The following is a 27032-nucleotide window of genomic DNA, read 5'->3' on the forward strand; positions in this document are numbered from 1 at the left end:
GGGAAGCCCCACATCTTCCTTTATTCCACCCCCAAAAAGGGCAATGAGATACTGCCGAGGACACATTAGAAAGCCACAGTACTATATATTGCTTTCCAACAAAATGGTAAAAAAAACATCATATGATCTTGTATCTACAGGTGACATCTTAGATCTTTATAGTCATCCCCTTCTGGATTTACTCTTCATTCATAGAGTGTATGCAAAAAGAAAAAGAAAAAAAAACCTGCCTCCTCTCTTGGGAAGGCTATTAAGGAAATAGATGAGAAAGTCAGAAAATAGCCAAGGGAAAAAATGGCCTGGGGACAGACAGCCTGCTTCTAGTCTAAGCAAAAAGAGTGCTTTTTCTATGGCTAAGTTCTGCATGGGGTTTTGCAATGAAAGCCTTTAGCAATAAAAAGCATGCTAGCAATAAAAGGATGTGCTTGGGAAGCTACAGGGGGTGGTGGCAGCAGGCTCCAGTCTAGCAAATAAGGAATTAAAATCTAATGTATGAACTGCTTAAAAGTACAGCTAAAAGTTACCTTTAAGAACTTTCTTTTCTGCCAGTGTAATCTTAAGCATTGCCATGTTAGGAAATCTAGAAGCTTATAATCAACATACTATTTTCCGGGGGAGCATAAGGGCCTGTTTCAAAGGTATATTAAAATGAAATTAATAAACTGTTTTACCTGGAAAGATCCAAGAATATCCTTTAAGGGCTCTTCATAAAATTCATCTCTTCCAAAGAACAGCAGCAACTCAAAGAAACTCCTAGAAAGAATAAGTGAATGGATTGATTTTTTTTTTTGCCCCAATTTAAAAGATTGTCAAGAAATAACAGTTACATAATACCAGATATTTAGTTTTAAAATAGTTGGCTTTGAAAAACTGTATTAATCATTTGAAGTGAGGTGAAGTTAAAGTCACTCAGTTGTGTACGACTCTTTGCAGCCCCATGGACTATACATACAGTCCATGGAATTCTCCAGGCCAGAATACTGGAGTGGGTAGCTTTTCCCTTCTCTAGGGGATCTTCCCAACCCAGGGATTGAACCCAGGTCTCTCCCGCACTGCAGGCAGATTCTTTACCAGTTGAGCTACAAGGGAAGCCCACTAATCATTTAGAATTCATGTTATGTTTTTGGTAAAATTATAATAAAAAGAAATATCAGTTCAGTTCAGTCGCTCAGTCGTGTCCGACTCTTTGCGACCCTATGAACCGCAGCACACCAGGCCTCCCTGTCCATCACCAACTCCTGGAGTCCACCCAAACCCATGTCCATTGAGTCAGTGATGCCATCCAACCATCTCATCCTCTGTCATCCCCCTTCTCCTCCTGCCCTCAATCTTTCCCAGCATCAGGGTCTTTTCAAATGAGTCAGCTCTTCTGAAGTTCTATATCAACAGAATTACTTGAGTCTAGTAGTAGGAGTAGTGTTAGTTACTCAATCGTGTCCAATTCTCTGTGACCCCATGGACTGCAGCCTGCCAGGATCCTCTCTAGGCAAGAATACTGGAGTGGGTTGTCATTCCCTTCGCCAGAGGATCTTCCCAACCCAGGGATCAAACTCAGGTCTCCTGTTTTGCAACCAGGGGGAAAAAAAATGCAGTGATATACCAGGTGGCAAAAATATGGCTACATATATCAAAATGATTAAAAAATCATAGTCCCACTTGACCCCAGTACAACAGACCCCAGAGAAAATGCAAAATCTAATTTTTTTTTTCCCCAGAGGGATATAGTGGTTAGTTGCTCAGTCATGTCTGACTCTTTGCAACCCCATGGATTGTAGCCCTCCAGGCTCCTCTGTCCATGGATTCTTCAGGCAAGAATCCTGGAGTGGGTTTTCAATTCCTCCTCCAGGGGCTCTTCCCCAACCCAGGGGTTAAACCCAGGTCTCCTGCATCACACATGGACTCTCTGCCATCTAAGCCACTAGGGAAGCCAGTGGGATATAAGGGATGGGTAAAACTGACACAAAATATAAAATACATTCACAAAAAAAGTTAGAGTCACAATGAAACTCAGTCAACATTTCTATGACAACAAAATCACCAATTCTATAGCTAAAAAGTAACACACCAGTCCTCAAATCTTAGGCCGACCTTGATTATCCCATTTATGATAAACTGTCTGAACTCTGTGAGTCCTCCTTTTTAAATGAGTTATTTGGAAAATACTGTTAGTAAGTACTTTATGTGCCTTTAACAATTCATGAGTTCACACAGGAAGAAATATGACTTATTTCCTAATCATGAGCATGGAAAACTATTAAAAATTACTTAATATTATTTACTAATCCTAAAATAGCACAAATGACAAAACCCTAATTTTTTTTTTAATTTTATTAATCTAGAAGACCCAATTAGGAATACCTGAATATTTTTTAAACACTTTTGGCTCCCCTTTTTGAGGCATAATTGACACACAATAATATATTAGTTTCAGGTGCACAACACAGTGATTCAACATTTGTACATGGGAAGTGATCACAATAAGTTTAATTAACATCTATAACCACACATAGTTACAATTATTTTCTTCTGAAAGAACTTTTAAGATCTACTCTCTTAGCAACTCTCAAGTATACAATACAGTGTTATTAACTGTGGTCACCATGCTGTGTAATCACATCCCTATGATTTCTTTTGTAACTGAAGTTTGTACCTTTTGACTGTCTTCACCCATTATACCTAACCCTCACTGTCCACCTCTGGCAACCACTAATCTGCTTGTATCTATGAGCTTGTTATTTTGGGGTTTTCTTGTTTCTTTTGGCTTAAAATATTCAACATATAGTTGAGCTCACTGACTTATTTCACTGAGCATAATGCCCTTCAGGTTCATTCGTGTTGTCACAAATGGCAATACTGCATTTTTTAATGGCTGAATACTATTTATTGTGTGTGTGTGTGTGTGTGTGTATATGTATAGATATATATACACATACCACATCTATTTTATCCACTAATCCACTGATGGACACTTAGGCTGTTTCCATATATTGACTACTATAAATAATGCTGCAATAAACAATTGGTACATATATCTTTTTGAATTATTTTCTTTGGATAAATACCCAAGTATTATTATTATGCTGGATTGTATAACAGTTCCATTTTTAATTCCCCAAGGAACCTCCAGACTGCACCAATCTACATTCCCACTAACAGTGTACAAAGGTTCCCTTTTCTCCAGTTCCTTGCCAATGTGTGTTATTTCTTATCTTTTTATTTTTGCCTTTATTCAAAGTAAATTGCTAATAAAGACAATTTATAATGCAAATGAAGAATGTAACTGAGAATTTTTTTAATTATATAAGACCTAGATATTACACAATAGTTACAAAGACCTTTCTAAATATAGCATAGTAACCATATTCCATAAATTGCTATATTTATTTATAAATTTGACTACTTATTAGTTTTAAATGTCAACAGAACAAAACCACATAAAAGCAGTCAAAAACAAAATAATGCACTAAGAATCTTTGCTGATTTCCTTAATTAAAAAGCTTATACAAGTAAATTTTGTTTTAAAGTTAACAACCTAGTAGAAAACTAGAAGGAAGACTACAGAAAAGAAATTCAAGTGGATTTTTTTCAAATATGAAAAGATTCCCTACTGTAAGTGAAATTATTAAGATGAAATTTCATCTTTCCTATCAAATTTACAAAAATAAAAACACTGAAATATCATATGATGGCTCTCAAGTACAGAAATAGGCTCTGATATCTAGTTGGGGGGCTGATAAGTGGCACTACTTCATTTAAAGGCAGCACAGTAATAGTCAAAGTTTAAAATGCACATATACCATTACACTTACCATTTCCAGTTAAAAGAATTTAATCCTCCAGATAATACACAAGTTCAGAAACACACATATATATGGATATGTATCCACAGATGGTTTGTAGTAGTAAAAGAATGGAAACATACTCAATGTCTACCACAGGGGACTGGGTAAATTAATTATAATATGCCCATAAAATGAAATATAAACATTAATGAGAATATTAGTGAGAATATGTCTACATCTGTATGAACAGATAAGGGGAAAAAATTCCAGGATATACTGTTAAGCAAAGATGGAGAAATCTATTCATTACATCATTACTGGTGCAAAGGAAAGGAGCGCGTAAAGGACACATGTATACCAGTGCAAAATACCAGACTACCAGTGATAGCAACAAACTGGTAAAAAACAATTGCCTTACAAAGGGGAAACAGAACTAGAGGTCAGGGATGAAAAGGAGAATTATTTTTCATTATCAACCATTAAGCATTTATTTTACCATCAATAAGTCAGTATAAAATAGCACCATCAATGTATTTCTGGAGTCTTCTCTATCCCTATTAATAAAGCATTAATTCACATCTGTCTCATCTTTAAATTTCTAACAGACCCTATCTCTTGTCTTGCTATTGCACTTTACTTAAAATCCATGTTCAACATAGCTGCCATTGTTATCTTCCTAAAACACACAATGATCTACTTAAACTTACCAATTGCTGTGTAAATTGTATCGTCTAAAACAAAGACCTCCAGCTGACACATTTCTTTTATATATGGATAACGTATTATTTTCAAATATTTTAGTCAGTTTCCAATGTTTAAAAACTGATATTTCAGATTAAATATAGATTTCTCTGAGCTCTTAAAACACAGAAACCCCTTTATCTCCTCACAGCAAAATAAGCTGAGCAGGCATTACCTTTAGTCAGGGCATGAACTTTTTTCCAACTTGCCAGTTTCCATCTACCTCCCATTTCCTCAACACACTGCCTACTTGACTTATTACTTATATTCCTTTCCTACTGTATTTAGGTATTTGAGACCACTGATGAAGAGAAGGAAATTCAAATTTCTTATTTTGACATAACAACCTTTATGTCTGACCCAAAACTACTTTTATACACATACCTGTTACCAAATTCCATGCACACGAATTGCAGCATTTCCTACACATCTTAAAACTACTGTGTGCATAAAGGTGTTTGGATCTTTTGCTTCCTCAAACCTATTTATAAGATTTTACCTAGGAACTTAGCCTAACAACTCCCTGCCTTCTCTCCAGACAAATATATAGGTAATTCATCTATACTATCAAAGTAGTGTACTTTGCATATATATCTATTATAACATGTTGAAACAAGGAAATGTTAAATTTGCACTAGGTATAATGGGGTAGAAACTGCATCATTACATTGAGTAGATGGTTCTAATTAGTAGAGCACTTAATTTTATTGAAGGAGGGAGAGATACAAGGTTTTTAGTAGACATAAAATATGTTACAGCAGTTAATTTAGAGATGAGTGTGCAGATTTATATGACCTGGTAGATAATAAAAAAAAATATGCAAATTATGCTGTATTATGTGAACATGAAAGGGGAGCCAACTTTACAAGAGATCTGTATATCCCTACCAGCTACTTCAGTAACAAGGCCCATTGTAATGACATTATAATGAGAAAAACCACATGAAAAACAAAGAATTGTTGTTTAGTCGCTAAGACTCTTTTGTGACCCCATGGACTGTAGCCCACCAGGCTCCTCTGTCCCTGGGATTTCCCAGGCAAGAGTACTGCAGTGGGTTGCTATTTTCTTCTCTAGTAGATAATTATGTAACAACACGGGTGTGTGTGTGTGTGTGTGTGTGACAACACGGGGGTGTGTGTGTGTGATAGTCACTCAGTCGTGTCTGACTCTTTGTGACCCCATGGACTGTACCTTGTCAGACCCCTCTGTCCATGGAATTCTCCAGACAAGAATACTGGAACAGGTTGCCATGCCCTTCTCCAGGGGATCTTCCCAACCCAGCGATCAAACCCAGGTCTCCCGCACTGCAGGCAGATTCTTTACCATCTGAGCCACCAGGGGAGCCCTAGAACAAGGTAGGACTCCCCAAAACATGCAGCAGTCTAGAGCAGAGCTAGCAAACTACTGTTTTTATTTCTTAATGCATGAGACAAGAATACTTAAATTTAAAATTTTAAATTGTTAAAAACCAAAAAAAAAAAAGGGGGTGGGGGACAAGAGAATAGTATTTCCTAACAGGTAAAAATTAATGAAATTTAAACATCATTGTCAGTAAGTACATGATTGTTCCAACAGAGCCACATTCATGTATTTACATATTTACTATGGCTGCTTTCACACCAGATTAAAAAACTGAGTGGCTGCAACTAGCCCTTCCTAGTTAAGCCTAAAAAGATTTGCTCTCTGGCCCTTACTCAGCCGTGGTCTAGAGCCAACACTGGGCTTCACTCTCAGCACCACTATTTCTTTTGTATGTGACCCTGGGCGAGTCACTTAGCATCTCTGTGTCTCAGTTTCTTTATTTATAAAACAGGACAATAATAATAGCTGCCTCTTGTAAAGCACTTAAAACGATCACTGGTAGTGCTATATAGGTGCTTGCTAATAATAATACAGAACTATTTTTATTATTAATGTTGCCATCAAAGTTTCCTTCAACAATCTCAGAGAAAACCTAAAGTCTTCATGAGATTTTCCCAGCTGTGCATATGTCAGTTTTGTTGAAATATAAGACACCAATTTTTCCTTACTTATACTATGAAGATTTTTAAGATATCTAACAAAATTAATCAAAATGTTTTTCCTCAGAAATGTATTATTGTATAATGTTTCCTCAGAAATGTATTATTATATAATGTAATATTGGAAATGTTGAATGTGTTTCATACAATGCTTAATATTTGGATAAACTATATATTTAGAATAATGCTTAATATGTAATGGTCTATACATAAGCCAATTATAAATAGTACTGGTCCTAATTATAGGTTACCTACAGTTCATTCAACTAAACTGAAATAATTATTCAAAATAGAAATACCTAAATAAAGTTATTTATATAAAAACAAATTATTTGCAGTGGGATGAGTATATTATAGATGGCATGCCTTTTGAATTAAAAAAATTATACCTTTTATAGTCATTTTTACTTTTATCAAACAGTATATTCCTATTAGCTATGTAAGCTTAAATAACTAGAATACCACTAGAGTCCCCATTTATGAAACAAACTATATTCTGGCCTTAGAATTCAGGTATTTTCATATATACTACAAGTGGTAATGAGGTACTTCCTAAAATACACAGGCACACAATAATAGACTGTTTGGTAATTATGACCAGAATTACTTTTTCTTTCTGGGTCTCTGAAGCAGATTAAGTAATTTTCACAATGAAATACAAGAATGTGGATTTGTGCACTTATGTACCACAGGAAAATTCCACTAAATTATGATGCTTAACTACCCAAATACAAGAAATCCACTTACCAATTTAAGCCAAATAAAATTAGGTCTATTCTACATGAATTAAGTAAGAATAGAATAGAATGTTATAAATTCTCAATTTTTAACAATTTTTTCAATAATAATTCTAAATCTTTGATCATATAGATATTTCAACTTAAATGTTATTTAACTTAACAAAGAGCATTTAGTCATACTCAACCATTCAAATATATTTATCTTCAAAACAATTTCTTCAGTAATGTCTTTACTGAGGAGAAAAAAGTCTGTAATTTTTTTCAAATATATACAGATAAAGAAACTGTACATTATTTTTTCTAAATTATGAATCACTACCTTTGGTGATTCACCCTCTGAAAATAAGTAAAATGCTGGCTAAAACAGCTGGCTTTTCCCTTGACTAAAAATTAAAATAGTTATACTAGTATGCTCCTCCCATCAGTTTCACCCCATTTCTAAACCTGTAAGGAAAACTGCCTGGTTGCACACTGAATTACACAGGAAAGGGGAAAAAAAAGACTGATTTTAAAATCCTTTCATATAGGTTTTCACCTGAATTCATATTATGTACATGGTCCAAAAATTCTCAGGCCAAGACTTTAGCTAAGACTGGTCCTGTGCTAGTAGTGTCTCCAGGTCTCTGGCTGAAACAAATGTAAATCCTTTCTAAATATCCACTTCAAACCCAGGCTTCCATTTTTACAAATAAATTTATTCCAAGAACATACAATTCACAATTTGAAAATATTGTAGTATTTGTAAATATTAGTAATAATGATGATGTCAATAAAAATCATAGCCTATATAAGGAAAGACAATACCATAAGCAAGAAGCAAAAGAAAATCCACAAAGACTTTATATATTTAAACCAGATCTAGAATATAAAATGAGGATAATATAGTTTAAGGACTATTATTCAGTCACTATGTCATGTCTGACTCTTTGCAACCCCATGAACTATAGCTCACCAGGCTCCTCTGTCCATGGGATTATACTGGAGTGAATTACCATTTCCTATTTCACATTTAAGGAATAAAGAAATATTAAAAATTATTTAAAAAGATAATAGCAATCAAAAGCTTATAGAAATAAAATCAACAAAATTAAAAGTCAATGAACAAAATTAAAAGTCAATTAACTGCAGGTTAGACACAGCTGAAGAAAAAACCTAGTAAAACTAGTAAACTGAAAGATCTGTAAAAAAATAAAGTGCAATACAGAGAGACAAAGAAATGGAAAACACATGTAAGGGTTAAAGACATGAGGAATGGAGTATACAATTCTAACATGATTAATTATACTTCCACAAAAAATAAAAAAAAGAGAGAATGAAGCTAACACAAAAACTAGGCAAGAATTTTTTATAACTGATAAAAGATACCAGATCTAGAAAGCCCAAGAAATTTCCATAATGATTAATCTATACCTACCTAATCACTGTACTTATAAAACACCAAACAAAGAACAATGTATAAACAACCAGACCATTTAAAAGACATGGGAAATTAGATGCAAATTAGTCAAGTGCGTGTGTGCTCCGTTCTGTCCAACTCTTTTGCTCCCGCATGAAGTATAGCCCACCAGGCTCCTCTGTCCACAGGACTAGTGGAATGGGTTGCCATCTCCTTCTCCAAGGGATCTTCTGGACCCAGGTATCAAACTAGCGACTAGCGTTTTCTGTGCCTCCTACATTGGCAGGTGGATTCTTTATTGCTTGAGGGAAGCAGATGCTAATTCAATGATGCAAATTAGTAAGTATACAATGACTAAAAAATTTGACAGCATGAAGCAATAATAATAAGTTCATCTGGGCTTTTAAAAATCATAGTAAAAATATATAACATCAATAGCATTAAAACTGGAATGAGAAGTTTCAGTCTTTGTGTTCTAATGGTCTTGAACTGAAGGACAATAAAAAGCCTACAAAATACATACTTCAGTACAAAGTTCTCCTAATTTATGTGTTTGTATACCTGAAAGTAGAAAGTTGATTACAAAACTGAATATCCATGAAAACCATGAAATAGCATGAGCAATGAAAAGCAACTAGCCAATATGAAAACATTTTGAAATATTAAAACATTTGAAAGCCTTTATAATTGAACCAGCATTATATTGGCACATAAACAAACAGCCTAATGAAATTTAATGGAAAATCCAAAACTAGGACAGTTGCATGGGAGAAGTGAATATGTGACAAAAGCAGCATCTCAAATCAGGGAAAATGTTGACTTCATATAGGATAGCCCAGTATTAAAAGACAAAATTGATTCATTCCAACTTCCAAACAAGAAAAAATTCAAAATGGATCAAAAAGCTAAACATAAAAAAATTAATACAAATATCAGAAATAATCACATATAACTTGGTTATAGAGAAATTTTTCTTAATTATGATTCAAAAGTCAGGAGTGGCATAAGAATACTGATAAGATTTTCTGTCTGGCATCATACTTGTGCTCCATCTTTTTGTAGTTCACATCTTTCAGCTTTTGCTTCCCTGAAAACATCTTTACTTCTCCCTCAAGAATTAATAGTTGAAAGACTTGTTCCTGCAGTACTAGAGATGTCACTTGACCATGTTCTAGCTTACATAGATTCTAAGATGTCTGCTGTGGTATTCTAAATTAATGTCTTTTTTCTCTGGTGGCCTTCAATATTTTTTCTGTGATTTTCTGAGTTTAAATGTGATGCATCCAGATGATCTAGGTGGCAGGCTGAGAGACAGTTTAAAATTATTCTGTTTGTTGTTCTTTGTTCTGAGATTTTTAGATCTATGGTTTAATGTCTTTCAGTATATTTGAAAAAATACATGGCTACTGTCTTGTATTTCTTCTGCCTCATTTTACTTCTCTTTCTGGGATTCTAACAGACTTATGTTATACAAGTTCATATTTCCTTAAAGTTCTTAGACCCTCTGTTCTATTTTCTTTTTTTTCTCCTTGTCATTTAGTTTAGGTAATTTCTTTTGACCTACACTTGAATTCATTTATTCTTTCCTTAACTCTATTGTGCTAACTCTATGATGAGCCCGTCAGAGGCATTCTTCATCTGTTACTATATTTTTTATTTCCAGCATTTCCATTTGAATCTTTCTTAAAGTGTACTAGCTCTCTGTTGAAATTCTCAATGTATTTCAACCATGTTATCCACTTTTACCACTAGATCTTTATATGTGAATTTGATTCTACAAACTGCTTTGTCCCTTGATATTGCATTATTTTTTCTTTTTCATGTGTCCATAATTTTTGGCTGAAAGCTAGGCTTCATGATTATGAAAGTAAAGACAGATACTAATAAAGTTGGTGCCTGGAAAATGACATGCCTTTTCTTCTGCTAGCTTTTACTGTTGGGCATTGAAATAAATCTAGTCATGAGCTAAGTGGGCTTGTGTTATTGCTATCATGTGGGTTGTTGCTATCATGACCTTCAGTGCACCACTGGCTTCAGATTCCTCCGCTGTCGTATTATGTTGAAGGTGGAGCCTGGGTTGTCAGATAATATTTTAGGCTTTACATGAAGGTCTCACTCACATTTTTATTTCCTCCCCCCTTCCCCGTCCCCACTGCCACTAACCTCACATGTTTTTAAATACCATTACTTAAAAATATAGTATGTCTTAGCTTGGGAGCCATATTAAAAATGAAAACAGAACCAGCTATGGACAGCATTTGACCCCATGGGCCACAGTCTGCCAACTCCTGAGGTAAAGAATAATCATGTTAAGCAGAGAAACGGAACACATAAGACCCAACTGAAACTTTTATAAATAAAAAAATACAATGTCTGAGATGGAAAATACATTGTATGGGATTAATGTCAGATTAAACTGCAGAAGACAGTGTCAGTAAAAACAAGAGACAGCATTATTAAAACAAAACACACACAAAGACTGAAAAAAATGAACAGAACAGTCAGTAATATGTGAGTCAACTGTGGATTTCCTTCAAGTGGTGTCTTTTAAGAAAACATAATGGTCGTTTCTAAAAAAATTCTCAAAGGAATTTTACAAATTTGGGAAAAAGTACAAACGCAAAATTCCAATAAGCTTAAGAGTAAGAAATGTGAAAGAAACTGTGTAAAATTACAATCAAATTTCTTAAAACCAGTAATAAACTTCAAAAGACACCAATAGGAAAATGAAAAGGTAAGCCACAGCATAGAGAAAAGTATTTACAAATCACATATCTGATAAAGAATGTATAACTAGTATAAAGAACTCTTAAAACTCAATAAAGTAAACAATCCAATTTAAAAATTGGCAAAAGATTAGAATAGACATTTTACTAAAGAAGATAAGCATAGAAGATAGATACATGAAAAGATCTACCATCAACAGCACTGAGGAAATGCACCAAAACTGAGATACCACTATGCAACTACTAGGATAGCTATCATGAAAAAGACAAATAGTAAGTGTCAGTGAACATGCGGAGACACTGAAACCCTTATAGATAGCTGGTTAGAATTTTAAAGGTGTAGTCACTTTAGAAAGAGTTTGGCAGTTCTGTGTTAAACATAAAGACTCCGTCTGCAACGCAGAAGACCTGGGTTCGATCCTTGGGGTGGCAAGACCCCCTGGAGAAGGGAATTCTGCCTGAGAGTTCCTGGTGGGTTCCTCTGTCCGTGGAGTCGCAATGAGTTGGGCGACTGACTGAATAACACTACCATGAAAATAAAAGTCACTCAGTTGTGTCCGACTCTTTGCGACCCCATCGACTATACAATCCACGGAATTCTCTAGGCCAGAATACTGGAGTGGGTAGCTTTTTCCCCACTCCAGAGGATCTTCCCAACCCAGGGATCGAACCCAGGTCTTCCGCATTGCTGGTGGATTCTTTACCAGCTGAGCCACAAGGGAAGCCCAAGAATACTGGACTGTGTAGCCTGTCCCTTCTCCAGGGGATCTTCCTGACCCAGGAATCGAACCAGGGTCTCCTGAACTGCAGGCGGATTCTTGACCAACTGAGCTATCAGGGAAGCCCGCAACACTATCACAGAATATTGCAATCCCATTCCTAAATATCTAGTCAAAGAAAATAAAAACATTTGTCCACTTGTACACAAATGTTCATAGCCAAAAAACTGCAAACAGTCCAAATATCCATCAATTACTAGATTTTAAAAACAAAATGTACTGTATCTATAAAATGGATTACTATCCAGCACAAAAAGAAATGAGCTACTGATGTGCTAAAACATGAACTTCAAAAACATTATTCTAAATGAAAGCACTCATATGTAAAAGCCTACATGTTGTGATATATTGCTTACATGGAATGTCTAGGTATAGCAGCTGTAATATTAAGATAGAGAACAGATGTTCCTTGGGCTGGGGAGAGACTAAGGATTGTTTGAAAGTGTGCATGGAGGATATTTTAGGGGTGGAGAATCATAGTAATACTGGATTGCAGTAATGGCTGCACAGCTTTATAAATTTACTATAAATCATTTGCTGTTGTTGTTTAGTCATGAAGTTGTATCCAACTCTTTTGAGACCCCATGGACTGTAGCCTGCCAGGCTCCTCTGTCCATAGGATTTCCCAGGTAAGAATACTGGAGTAGGCGGCCATTTCCTCTCCAGGGGATCTTCCCAACCCAGGGATCGATTAATAACACTTAAATTGCAAGAACCTAGTGGAAATTATGCCTCAATAAAGGTATAAAAGAGATAACTAGCAGTGGGTAAGGAGTGTAGAGGTAGAGATAAAAGAAAGCTGATGATATACTCATAATTATTAAAACTGGTAATGGGGAGTTCATTATACTATTCCTTTTAATTCTGTGTAGGTTTGAAAATTGTCATCATCTTAAAAATTTATAAAATGCTGCATTAACAGAGATGTAGGGAAATAGGTCCCCTCTTATATAGCTGGCAATATTGTAAATTGGCTCAACGTACACAGAGAAAATTTGGCACTATCAAAATGATAAACCTAACATTCTCTGATCTAGCAATTCTACTCCCAGGATACCTGTACAATATGCAAAAAATCCTTGAAATCAGATATTTCAGATTCAAGTCCAGATCACCACAATAAGGCAAATATTGCAATAAAGCAAGACACATGAATTTATTTTTGTGGTTTCCCAGTGCACATAAAATTTATGTTTACACTATACTGTGTAGTCCATTAAGTGTGCAATAATATTATGCATAAAAATGCATATAGCTTAATTTAAAAATACTTTATTGCTAAAAAGTGCTAACCATCATGTGAGTCTTCAGTGAGCTGTACCAGTAACATAAAAAATCACTGATTACAGATGATAATAACAAATATAATAATAATGAAAAAGTGTGAAACACTGTGAGAATTACCAAAATAAGGCAGAGACATGAAATGAGCAAATTCTGTCGAGCACTAACAGATCTGCTCAATGCAAGGCTGCCAGAAACCTTCAGTTTGTAAAACAATAGTTACCTATGAATCAAGTAAAGCAAAATGCAACAAAACAAAATATGCCTTATTTTCCTAGGGCCATTCATACATGGCAATTAATTAAGGGGTTGTTGATAAAGGGTTCTTGATAGCAATAGATTGGAACAAAATCTAAACACTCATTAACAGAGTACCAGTTAGTTAAAACTTTTACATATCCATAACATTTAAATACTCTATAGCCATTTTAATGACTGATGATAGTCCTTCTATAACAGGAAAAGATCCAGATGAAGAAAGGGTGCATACTATAGCACCTTTTGGCATTTTTGTTAAATGGAAGAAAAAGAAACATGATTTTTTTTTTTTTTTGGTATATGCATAAAATACCTTTGGAAGGAAACCCAAGAGAATGATTACATTGATTGCCTATGGAAATGGAAACTAGAGGACATTTTCACTGTAAACAAAACTGAAGGATATAAACTGAACGATATCTCTTTGCGTGTTCACCATACTTCTTGAATTTTGAACCACGAACTTGTATTATACCACCTACTCAAAACTTAAAAAATGATACAAAGAAAATCTTAGAAATAGCTCCCCCAAAGGGCACATTATATACAGGGAAACAAAAATAAGTATGCCCGACTTTTCATTAGGAAAGAAAAAAATCACACAAGCCAGAAAACAATGGATAGACACCTTTTAAAGTACTAAGGTAAAAAATCCTATCAACCAAATATAAAATCAGTGGAAATACCTTTCAAAAACAGAGGTCTTTGATCTCCGTGACAATCAGCACACCACTACACCACAGTATCATATCTGTCTGAATGCTAACAACACTGTGATGAACCTACAGGATGAAAGCTTCACCCAGGGAAGATTTATAAAGGGTAAGAGGAGTTTGCCGCTGGAGAAGAAAAAAAAATCTCTCCCTTCCTTGGTGTTTGAGGAGTCAGCCTGGGGTCCAGCAAACCCCACCCTGCCCCCAGTATCAAGTGACAGCCGCCTCTGCTCCAGTCTTCTCCACCCTTCTAGGATAAAAGAAGACTGGCCCATTTGCATAAGAATGACTTCCCTCCTCACTGTGGTGGCCTGAGGTGTTGGAACAGCTTGTTATCTTTCAGTGACTTCCTACAGTGCAGGTTCCTCCCTCAAGGCTGGGAGGCAATAACCACCATCCCAGTACTTCTCAATACATTTTTATTACCTCAACTGAGGAGGCAAAAACCCTGACGTCTCTGTGCAGAAGGCAACTGCTTAACGATTAGGTTTGACCCAGGAGGCAGTGGTAGAAAATTGAAGGAGGAAGGGAGCAGTAAGAGGTCTTTTACCCCTGCTCTTCTTCTGGGTCCTAGTTAGCAGTAATTATATCTCTCCCAAGGTCTCCTCTCACAAAGCTCAATACATCTTCCCCTCATCAACCATTTCCAGTCTCTGAGTTCTAGCATTCCATCTTTGTTCCTCTGTCCTTCTATTTCCAGGGAAACAGCAACTTAACTACTAGTTGCTAAGTCTAGGTTCCTCTTCTCCATGGTCTGTTCTCTCAGATCTTCCAACAACTATGAAACTGGTTCTATAAATTAAATTAAATTCCCTCTACTGAATTATCTAGCATGATTTACATTTCCCTAATTAGATCTTTATTTAAATAACCTATAAATCTTACCTGTAACTTATAAACTTATCTTCACCTACTAAACCTATCTTTGGAGAAGAAAATGGCAACCCACTCCAGTATTCTTGCCCGAGAAATCCCATGGACAGAGGAGTCTGGCAGGCTACAGTCCATGGGATTACAAAAGAGTAGGACACGACTGAGTGACTAAACAACATAAACCTATCTTAATCAAAAAGAAGACAAGAGACAAAAATAAATTTACTTGTGATTATTCCCTATATCACCAGCAGGAAATTATATTCCATCCGCTCAGTTCCAAAATTAGAATGGAAAACTTTTTCAAAAGTCAATGGCTTAAGAAAAATATAACCAATAAGATATAGCCAAGATGAGTCACATATTTATTTTTACGAAATATTTTAAAAATATGTGTCTTGGTGCTTTCATTCTGGAATTTTTTTAAAATTCAGATACAGTTTTACATATAACATTATATTAGTTTCAGGTATATAATATAATTCAATACCTGCATATATTACAAAATGATCACCACAACAGTCTAGCTTAACAACCGTCACCACATATAGCCACAATGTTTTTTCCCTATGCTAAGAACTTGTAAGATCCACTCTCTTAGCATCTTACAAACTTATAATAAAATATTAACTAGTCACCAAGCTATACATACATCCAATGACCTGTTTATAACTGGAGTTTGTACCTCTTAACCATCTTCACCCATTTGGCCTATTCTCAACCCCCACCTATGGCAACCACCAATCTGTTCTCTGTTTTGTTTTAGATTCCACAACTGAAATCATTATGGTGTTTGTCTGACTTATCTCACTTAGCATAATACCCTCAAAGTCTATCCATATTGTCACAAATGACAAAACTGCATTCTTTTTTATGGCTGATGAGTTAGTGTTTATAGACATATGAATACACATACATATACATATCACATCTCTTTATCCTTTCCTGTACTGATGGACATTTAGGTTGCTTTCGTATCTTGGCTACTGCAAATAATACAGCAATGAACATAGGGATGGTGATATCTTTTTGAGCTAATATTTTTGTTTCTTTCATATTAATACCCAGAAATGGAATTGCTATACCATATGGTATTTTTTTAACTTTTTGAGGCGCTTCCATAGCAGTGCTTTCCATACTAGTGGTACCAATCTACATTCCCCAAAACACTGCACAAGGATTCCCTTTTCTCCACATCCTTGCATACTTATTACTTCTTGCCTTTTTGATAACAGCCACTCTAACAAATGTGAGGTGATATCTCATTGTGGTTTTGACTTGCATTTCCCTGATGATTAGTGATGCTGAACACATTTTCATATACCTGCTGGCCATCTTCATGTCTTCTTTGCAAAACTATCTATTCATATCCACCCATTTTGTTTAATCTGATATTTCTTTTTCGCTATTGAGTTGTATGTGTTCTTTATACTTTTATATTTTGCATAACAACCCCTTATCAGACATATAATTTGCAAATATTTTCTCTCATTCAATAAAGTTGCTTTTCATTTTATTGATGGTTACCTTTGCTGTGCAGGAACTTTTTAGTTTGATATAGTCCCACATGTTGATTTTTCCTTTTGTTTCATTTGTTTTTGGTGTCAAATAAAAAAAAAATTATCACTAAGGATAATGTCAAAAAACTTACCACTTGTGTTTTCTTCTAGGAGTTTGATCGTTTCAGGTCTTGCATTTGATTCTTTAATCCACTGTTAGTTGATTTTTGTGTATGGTCCAGTTTTATTCTTTTGCTGTCCAGTTTTCCCAAAACCATTTACTAAAGAGAGTCTCCAATCCCCACTGTATGTTCTTGGCTCCTGTGTTATAAATTAATTGACTATATATGTGTTGGTTAATTCTGAGCTCTCTATCCTGTTCGATGACCTATATGTCTGCTTTTATGTCAGTACCATACTGTTTTGATTACTATAATTTTATAACATATAGTTGACCCTTGAACAACCCTTGAACTGCATAGGTCCACTTATACCTGGATTTTTCTCCCCTAAATACATACTATAATACTACACAATCTTTGGTTGGTTGAAATCTGTGGATGTGGAACTTCAAATGTAAGCACTGATGGTAAAGTTACTTTTCACTGCACAGTGGATGGGAGAGTTGGTGCCCCTAACTTCCTCACTGTTCAAGGGTCAACTGTAATTTGAAGTTAGAAAGTATGGTGCCTTCAGCTTTTCCCTTCTCAAGTTGCCTTGCCTATTTGGGGTCTTTTGTGGTTCCATACAAATTTTAGGAATGATGTTCTATTTCTGTCAAAATTTTAATGTATTGTTGCAACAATTAATGTATTGTTACAACAATTAATGTATTGTTGCTAATATTTGATTGAGGATTTATACATCTATTTTCACTGGACATTGACCTGTAATTTGCTTTCATGATATCCTTGTCTGGTTTTGATACTAAGGTAATGTTGGCCTCATAAAATGAGTCCCTTTCTCTTCTATTTTTGGGTGAGTTTGAGAAAGATTTGTATTAATTGTTTGAATGTTTGGTAGAGTTTCCCAGTAAGGCTGTCTGGTCCTGAATTTTTGTTTGTTGAGAGGTTCTAAATTACTGATTCAATCTTACTAGTAACTGTACTGTTCAGATTTTCTATTTCTTCATGATTCACTCTTAGTAGGCACTATGTTTACAGGAATTTATCCATTTCTTCAGTTGTTCAATTTATTGGGGTATAATTCTTCATAGTACAGACAGCCCTCCATATCCATAGGTACAACACACACAACACATCCATGGATTCAGTCTACCACATATGGAAAATATTGGAAGGGAAGGGAAATTCCAGAAGGTTCCAAAAAGCAAAACTTGAATTTGCAGAATAGTAGCAGTGATTCACATAGCTTTTACTCTGTATTTACAATGATCTACATAGCATTTACATTGTATTATATATTATAAGTAATCTAGAGATAATTGCAGATACCATGTTATTTTATATAAAGGACTTAAACATCTGTGGATTTTGGTATCTCTGGGGAAATCCTGGAACCACGCTCCCACAGATGCAGTGAGACAACTGTAGTCTCCTATGATCCTTTTCATTTCTGTGGAATTGGCTATAACAACTCCTCTTTCGTTTCTGACTTTGAGTCCTCTCTCTTTTTTTCTTGGTGAGTCTAGTTGAAAGTTTGTCAATTTTATCTTCCCCAAGAACCAGCTCTTAGTTTCATCAATCTTTTTAGTTTCTATTTCATTTAGTTCCACTCATCTTTAGTTACATCTTCCCTTCTACTGATTTTGGGCTTCATTTGTTTGTTCTTATTCTGATTCCTAGGAATATAAAGTGAGGCAACACGTTTGAGATCTTTTTTTTTCTTGATATAAATATTTATTCCTATGAACTTTCCCCTGAGAACTCCTGCCATATACCGTAAGTTTTGATATACTGTATTTCTATTTTCACTTTTCTCAGTACTTTTTAATTTTACTTTGATTTGTTCTTTGACTGTCGGTAGCATGTTGTTTAATCTCCACATATTTGTGAATTTTCCAATTTTCTTCTTATAATTGATTTCTACTTTCATACCATTGTAGTTAGAAAAGATGCATGATATGATTTCATTTTTCTAAATGTTTTAAGACTTGTTTTATGGACTAACATATGATCTATCTATCCTAGGCATTTGAGAAGAATGTGTATTCTGTTGCTTTTGGATAGAATATTCTGTATGTCTGTTAAGTGTATCTGGTCTAAAGTGTCATTCAAAGCCAGTGCTTCCTTATTGATTTTGTCTGGATGATCCACCAATTAATTAAAGTCCTTTACTGTTGCATTGCTTGCCTTTCTCCCTTTAGGTCTATTAATATGTGCTTGATGTATTTGGGTGCATCTGAGGGAGTTTATGATTTCTGTATAAGGAGCAATGAGCAAAATTTTGTCAAATTTTCAACAAACAAAGATGCATTTCTTATTTGTTTTTTGTTTTTTCTTCTGACTTCATTCCACAGTGAAAGCTGACAGTATAATGATATAGTCTAGTTCTGTCAACCAAAGCTACCATGGGAAGGAAATCAAAAGAATTATCAAGCTTTCCTTCCTTTAGTTAGAAAATAATAAATACCATTTTTAAAACTACACACATTCATCCTTCTAGATTTTAACAGGTACTGGATGTGAGAATAGAGGATGTCTTCTGATCACTGCACCTCTGCCAAAACAAATGTACCAGCTAATAATCCCGGTATCATTTTGCCTTGAAGATGACTACAGTCTCAATGACTTCACCCAAAATTAACAAAAGGAGTAATAAAAATCACAATTACAAGGAAAAAAGATGTCAGTCCACATATAGCACCAAATGAAATGCTGAAATGGCCAATATAAGTAAATGCATATAGGTTTGTCTAGTTTGACTTTAAACATGACAAATCCGGAAGACAAAATATTCTAATGTAATAGCAAAGAAAAAACAATGTTCAGAGAATTTAGTAAGGGAATTTATTTAAGATCCCCCAGTGAGCTCAAAAGGGATTTCTTCCTTAGAGAGAGAAAATAAATAGAAGGCTAGACAATCTTCATTTCTCTTTAAAATAAAGTTCACCTGCCACAAATGATTAGTAAAGATAATGGATACCAAACTGGAGAAGGTTCAAAATAGTTGAAGCCTCAAGAAGTAACAGAAGTGTTGCATGTTGTAGAGGAAGGATACACTGACTGAGGCCTAGGAACTAACACCTTTAATGGAGCCTTTGTTGTTTAGTCACTCTGTCCTGTCTGACTCTTTGTGACCCAATGGACTGCAGCCCATCAGTCTCCTCTGTTCATGGGATTCTCCAGGCAAGAATACTGGAGTGGGTTGCCATTCCCTTCTCGATTTGTAGGGCCTACCATCACCCCCCTCAAAAAAAGTCCTTTAGAATTAGCCTTTCTTCCTTTGATGTCTAGGCTGTCCCCTAAATTAGTTGAAACCTGGCCTTAAGTCATAAATGCAACCAAATAAAACATGGTTTAACACAGTAGAGACTGAAGTTAGGCTCACAGCCTATGTTTGAAGTATGGTACAATAGAGCAACATAATCAGAAATGGTCACTGATCTCTCTCTGTATGTTTGGCCCATGACAGTCTAGTCACTCTTATTAAGAGGCAGAGTGTACCCACTTAGTTCCATGAAAAAGAAGGCCCTTTGGTCTTCTCTCCCTATGCAAATTGGCATATATACTTTTAATGTTTGCTGCTGTAAATACTAAATGCTGCTAGCTGAACTAGTTCTCACCTCCAGTAGATCATGTGGGTCCTTTTCGACCTAATGGTTGCCAAGCAAATTATTACTTCCATTACTGAACCCTGCCTGGAATGCTGAAATTATGAATATTTACTTTCTGCCCAGATAAAAGAGGCTAGAAAGGCAACATTAAAGTTTGCATTTATGTAAAACTGATATAAAAGTTTACACTGTCTGTCTGAAGGCCCACTTAGTTAAAGGTGTTTGGCTTTGTTCTACTTGGAAAACTTAGAAATCAGTATTTAACTGATCTAAAACAAGAAAACAATAGGAAAAAATAAACAGAATTTAATTAGCTTAGATGTGCAAAAATCCCCGAACTTCTCAGGTCTCAGTTTTCTTATCTATAAAAAGGAATTAATTTGAGGTCCTTTTTAGTGCCAACACATATGTACATACACAGCAAAATTTTCATTTCTTTAGAAATACAGCTTACAAGGAAAGTCAACCCAGATAAAAATTATAATTAGTCCATTTAAGAAAATTCCCTATATGACTATTCATTTCTGTAAAATTTTAAAAAACACTCAGGTAAGAATCCAGAAAACAGCAAACAGAATCCAGTTTCTTCTCTGTAAAGAACATCCTAGAAAAAGTATAGTTTTTAGAATCTCCCAGCCTATAGAAAGTAGATCTTCACATATGTATTAATTTACAAGGTGTGTATTGGTTTTTATGAAAGTGAACATATATAGACCAGGACAATACTACCAGAGAATATAGTGATTTTAACATATTTTATATGTATAAAATATATATTAGCATAAGACATGTTATAGATACTACTACTTTAGCTTGCCTATACATTGTTTGTTAAGTGAATAAAACTTTGAAAATACATGATATATATCATAAATAAGAATTCTACAAACAGATATGAGTTACAGTGAAATACATTAACACCCTGACATCCTGTCCAAGCACCTTGAACACTGTTTGCCATTCCTGGAAGTTTCTTTTGCTCCTTTATCTAATTTACTCCCATCATTCCTTTAAAATTTAGCTCAAGTATTAGTTCACCAAGCATATTTTCCCTGACCTCCCAGACGAGGTCAGGTCCCCTGTTACATTCTCTCACTATACCATGTAATTCTTTTATACTTATAATATCTACTACTGGAGTTGCTTATGTAGTAAGTCTATAAGATCTTTAAAACAAGATTTCATTTCTTTTTTTTTTAATTTCATCTCTTATTTTCTATTTTATCTCTTAGAACGAAGCACAGAGATTTACAGAAGGAATGAATGAATAATTACAGAATAATTGTTAGAATAGTTTTCTGGCTCAAATATTCCAATAAAATAGAACACTATTACAGACTCACTGTTCTTTTAATGGTACCACCATGTGGTTATTTCTCCCTTTTTTTTTCCTGGTATTAAAAATACAATTATCTTTTCCACTAAAGTAAATTCAAATAATGCAGAAAGTTTCCCCGATATGAAATATTACTATTTAACAAACCACTAAGATAATTTACTTTCTTTTGCCTAGCAATGTCCATCTTACATATGATTTACTTTTGCTTAATACACTATTCTTTTCATGTGTAGTAGTAAAAAAAAAAAAAAGCTAGCAAGGAACAAAAGTCAACAAATGACTTTAAAAATCTGTTTAAGCACTTTTGAAAACTTTAAAAACATTTTCATATTACAACAGAAAAATTAAATATTATATAGATGAAAGTAAAATAATCCAAATTGGGAGAAGTAATCCTAATAGGCACTGAATCAAGAATAGTACTTCTTGCTTAAAATTAATCTTTCTTTCAGTATTTATTTTCTTCTCTTCAGAAATCAGCAGAGAATAACTGAAAATGTTTTGGTAGCTTTCAAAATATCATATAAAAATATTTTTTGAAACGACATTCATTATTTTTGTCTACCTACCTAACCAGCTCTCTATCTCACTACCTCATTCACTTCTTGAGTAAACTCCTTACCTTCCAACAAATCTATGGTCCTCACAAGGCAGCCAATGTAGTATCCTTCTTTCCACTTTTTCCCCAGCTATGGGGTGTGTTTACTATCAGACAGGCAAAACTCTTATCACACTCTCTTCAACACAGTGACTAATTCAAGCAACAGGCAAATAACCTCAGCCAGGCCTGAGTTCCCAAAATGTTTTGGGAAATAGAAGTGGGAGCAGAGGGTTCCTTTAGTTAAAGTAACTTAATCCCAGAATTGTCAGCAGCCCAAGAGAATGAAGCAAAAAAAGGAGTGATGGAAAGTGACCAATTCTAGATATTTTACTCTCTGAATTCAGAAAATCCTGAAACTAGTTCTAGTCCTTGCTTTTCCATGGTTTAGTCATCTAATAAATTCCTTCACGCCCTTCTTATTTTGTTTAAACTAGCCTGGGTAAAGATTTGTCAATTATAATCAAGTCCTAATATTTCCCATATCCATTTAGGTATCACAAAAAATAAATGTTATTAAGTTATACACACACACACACACACTTTTATAACTGCTATGCTCTTACAAGTCCACATAACGTCATACTCTAAACTCTTCCTACCTGCCTACAATTTTTTTTCAGCTTTACTAGGGTAAAACTGACAAATACAAATTGTATATATTTAAAGCATACAACAGTAATCATAATTAAGTCAGTTAATATATCCATCACTTCACATAGCTCCTATGACTTTACATACAGACTTTTAAAGAAGCATAATATACATGCTCTCTTTAAAATTTATATGTATATGTCATATATATAAATCAAAAAACCATAAAGTTCATATATATGAAATCTACACATCTTCGAGATTTAAAAATGCTAAGTGTACAGAAACATTTCAACCCTGTCTCTTACTGCCAATGCCCCAGAATTAACAACTTCAGTATTTTTAATAGTTACTAACAATAAGCTTTGCAAGTATTTCTTGATTTACCAATTTTAACTATTATCTCTTAACTTCTTGCTATGATAAAAAAGAATTTAACTCCTCACACAACCAATTTCATCCTCCCAACAGTTACTCATTATTATTCCTCTACTATTTATCTTTGTAACTTTACTTATACTTTTATTTATGGTTTCCTATACTACTGAAACTCCATTTTGTAAAATACAAAATAAAGGAAGGCTATTAGTACCCCTGTCCTTCACTTTCAACTCACAGTTTCCACTAAATAGTCTTATACTGAAAGGCTAATAATTTCCCTCTGCTCTGTAACTATAACTGTTGGTGCTTTTATAAGCTTAAAGTCAATAAGCATCGTGTGTGTGTGCGTGTGTGTACATGTGCACTAAGTCACGTCAGTCATATCTGACTCTTGTGACCCTAAGGACCATTACCTCCCAGGCTCCTCTTTCCATGGGATTCTCCAGGCAAGAACACTGGAGTGGGTTACCATGCCATTCTCCAGGGGATCTTCCCGACCCAGGGATTCAACCCACATCTGTTACATCTCCTGCATTGGCAGGTGGGTTCCTTCCCACTTGGGCCACCTGGGAAGTACCCTAAGCATCATGTATATGAAGAATATATAAATAATATTTATATAACATTAAATAACATTCAGTGCATATCTAAGTGAGTGAGTTATCACTCTGTATCCTTTTCCTACTCAGATTATTTTTAATTTTCCTAGAGTATCTAATTGCTTTTTTATTTCCTTTGCCTTGTCTACTTATATAATTACCTTAAATGGTTCCAAAGTCTCAAGGTTAGTTTCAAATCTCCTACTGAATACTTCGTTCTTGAAGTGGCATATCTGTAAGACCTACTATTCGGCAGTGACCCTGGAACTTCCCTCCTCTCTATCTTAAGTAAAAAATACTATTTTCTAGATCCATTGTCATATGATCTTTTATATCATAACCCATTTTTCTGGAGCACATTCTCTAGTAACTTCTTAAGAAAGAAAATGTGGACAAATCAATCTCCTAGGTCCTTACATGCCTGGAAATACTGTTTCTACTCTCATACTTCACTGACAGTTTGGATGAGTATAAAATTCTACACTGAAAATAAATTCTCATTAAAACTGTAGAGACACTGGTTCATTATTTTCTACCACCCCCTGTTGGTTGTATGAAAATTGATACCAATCTGATATTTGTTTCTTTTTAGGTGACCTAGTTTTTTCTCGCTAGAAGGTATTCAAATCTGTTTTTTCATTTTTGATATTTTGAAGTTGCAAAATGATGTATTTATGAGAGTATTTTTTCTAGTCAATGTGCTAAGCACTTCTTGGGCTCTTTCAGTCTGGAAGTTTACAACTTATTTCTGGGAAATTATTTTATTGTATCTTTGAAAATTTCCTCCAACATGTATTCTGTAAATTCTTTTTCTGGAACTCCAACTAGTTAAATAATGAACCTCCTACATGAGGTCACTTCATCAGTTTTTTCTGACATATTCCTTCACTTTGGTTTTGTTCTACATTCTGGATTATTCAACTCTCCAACTCCCTAGAGAATTCTAAATTTTAACCATCATATTTTATTTCCACAAACTCATTTTTGGTATCTCATTATTCCTTTCACACAGCATGATATGTTGATGTTTTAATGTCCTACAAATCTCAACTCTCTCTGAAAAGGCGAATTACAGATTTTATATTTCCATTCTAATTTTTCTGTTTTCAACATTAACAGTATTTCTCCCACAATTCTTTTAGTTTGTTTTCATCGTGTTTTTTCCATGATGAAGTCATCCCCCAAATGTCTGATAATTTTTGAATATCCATTAATATCTAAGAATTAATTGGGAACCCTATGAGCATGTTTAGAGTTTGGTGATTGATAAGTTTTTTCTTTGGGGTAATTAAGTGATGAGGTAGCTGTCTCAAAGAAAAACCTTTAATTGCCAGAATACAAAGGTCACAGCTCCAAAGTCATTTAATTTCTTTAGAGAAAAAAAGAAAATATCAATGCTGTTTCCCCACCTGACAGGCCCTAAGGTCTGGTGAGTAACCTGAATGGAAAACTGCACTTAACTCCTTTGTCTGCATCCTCCCGAAGCATCTCGTTCCCCACTCTCTGTCTCGTGCCTCGCGCGTTCAACTTCAGTACCTCCCTAGGAGTCCAAGCGGGTGCACGACAGACGGTCTTCTTCCCATCTCGTGAGGCTAGGGTGACTTCGTTTTATAAGCTACCCACAGTTTCAAAAACTGTTTTACAAATAATGAATTATATACATACATAGAAATGAATATACAAAACAACAAAGAGTTGCACAAAATAATACTTTTCCTATGAGACAGACTCTGATATTTTCTATTGTATTTTGTAATGCTGATAAATGAATTCACAACCCACTAATGTGGTATGAGTCTAATTTAAGGAGCCAAAAATAATTTAAAAAATTTGTGACTTCCTCTGCCATGTTTCAAAAGCCACTCCTCTATCTATTTTCTTTCCCAAAGAAAACTGCTGAAATATTTTCATTCACTGATGACTCTTCTCTATTTTCTTTTCACTGTACTTCCCTCTTCTACTTCCTTACTACTTTAGTAGAATCTACGTGGACAGGAGGCCTGGCGTGCTGCGATTCATGGGGTCGCAAAGAGTCAGACACGACTGAGCGACTGAACTGAACTGAGGAGGGCAAAAGGATAAATACAAGTGCTCAGTTTGTGATCTTTAACTGAAAGTCCTTTACAAGTGTTTTTAAAAACCAAAGTTTCCTAACCTCTTTCTGACCTGATTTAAGTTCCCTCTGCTAACTATGATGGCCTCAATTGCTACTCGGACTTACAATTAAAGTTTGCCAAGAGACTCTGGGGAATTAAAAAGGAAAGTGCTAATAGTAAACCTAAAAATCTTTATAACTATTCCATTTAACTCTAAAGCTAAAAGTAAAATTATGGCTAAATGTTCAAAATTAAACCTAAACCCTTACATGAAGAAATGGAAATTTCTTTTTGAGGGAACACTTTAAGAAAGGTTCTGTCTGCAGAAAAAAATAATCAAAAATCAATTCTTAAATAGGTCAAAAAAAAAACTTTTTGAGAAGTAAAGGGTACTTACAAAGCAAGGCTACTCAAAACATATTGTACGTGCTCACATTCATCTGGGAATGATGCACTGGCTGATGTAAAACAGCAAAGTGCCGTCTGAAGAACCTGAAGCTGTGGCAAAGGGACCTGCCATCTTCCAGCATAATCTTCAACCACCTGATAAGGAAGCAATCCAAAAAGTACATTATTAGAGAAAATGTTAAATTTGGATAAAACTTACCAGATAAAACATTAGTTCAGCATGAACACAAATGACTTAGGAGGGGACAAAAGTTCTTTATTGCTTGTTTTGTTGTTTAGTTGCTAAGTTATGTCCACTCTTTTGTGACCCCATAGACTGTAACCCACCAGGCTCCTATGTCCATGGGATTTCCCAAGCAAAAATATTGGAGTGGGTTGCCATTTCCCTCTCCAGGGTATCTTCAAACCCACATCTCCTGCATTTACAGGTGGATTCTTTACTGCTGAGTCACCAGTGAAGGTCCTCTTT

At 34.8% G+C, this 27032-nt stretch overlaps 1 protein-coding gene and 1 long non-coding RNA gene across 3 annotated transcripts in view; one reads left to right on the forward strand and one right to left on the reverse strand.

Annotated features, from left to right (window-relative positions):
* Positions 1 to 27032, forward strand: part of LOC110135486 (uncharacterized) — an 86792-nt gene that overhangs the window by 39996 nt on the left and 19764 nt on the right. The window lies entirely within an intron of this gene.
* Positions 1 to 27032, reverse strand: part of ZNF654 (zinc finger protein 654) — an 89402-nt gene that overhangs the window by 34975 nt on the left and 27395 nt on the right. For both annotated transcript variants that reach the window (XM_020890540.2, XM_020890539.2), the window contains exons 2-3: positions 26553 to 26698; positions 672 to 753 (exon numbers count right to left, since the gene is read on the reverse strand). In XM_020890540.2, coding sequence (XP_020746199.2) covers positions 672 to 753; positions 26553 to 26698 — 228 coding nt within the window. The remainder of the gene's footprint in view (positions 1 to 671; positions 754 to 26552; positions 26699 to 27032) is intronic.

The sequence above is a fragment of the Odocoileus virginianus genome, chromosome 25 (assembly GCF_023699985.2).
Source record: "Odocoileus virginianus isolate 20LAN1187 ecotype Illinois chromosome 25, Ovbor_1.2, whole genome shotgun sequence".
Taxonomy (NCBI): domain Eukaryota; kingdom Metazoa; phylum Chordata; class Mammalia; order Artiodactyla; family Cervidae; genus Odocoileus; species Odocoileus virginianus.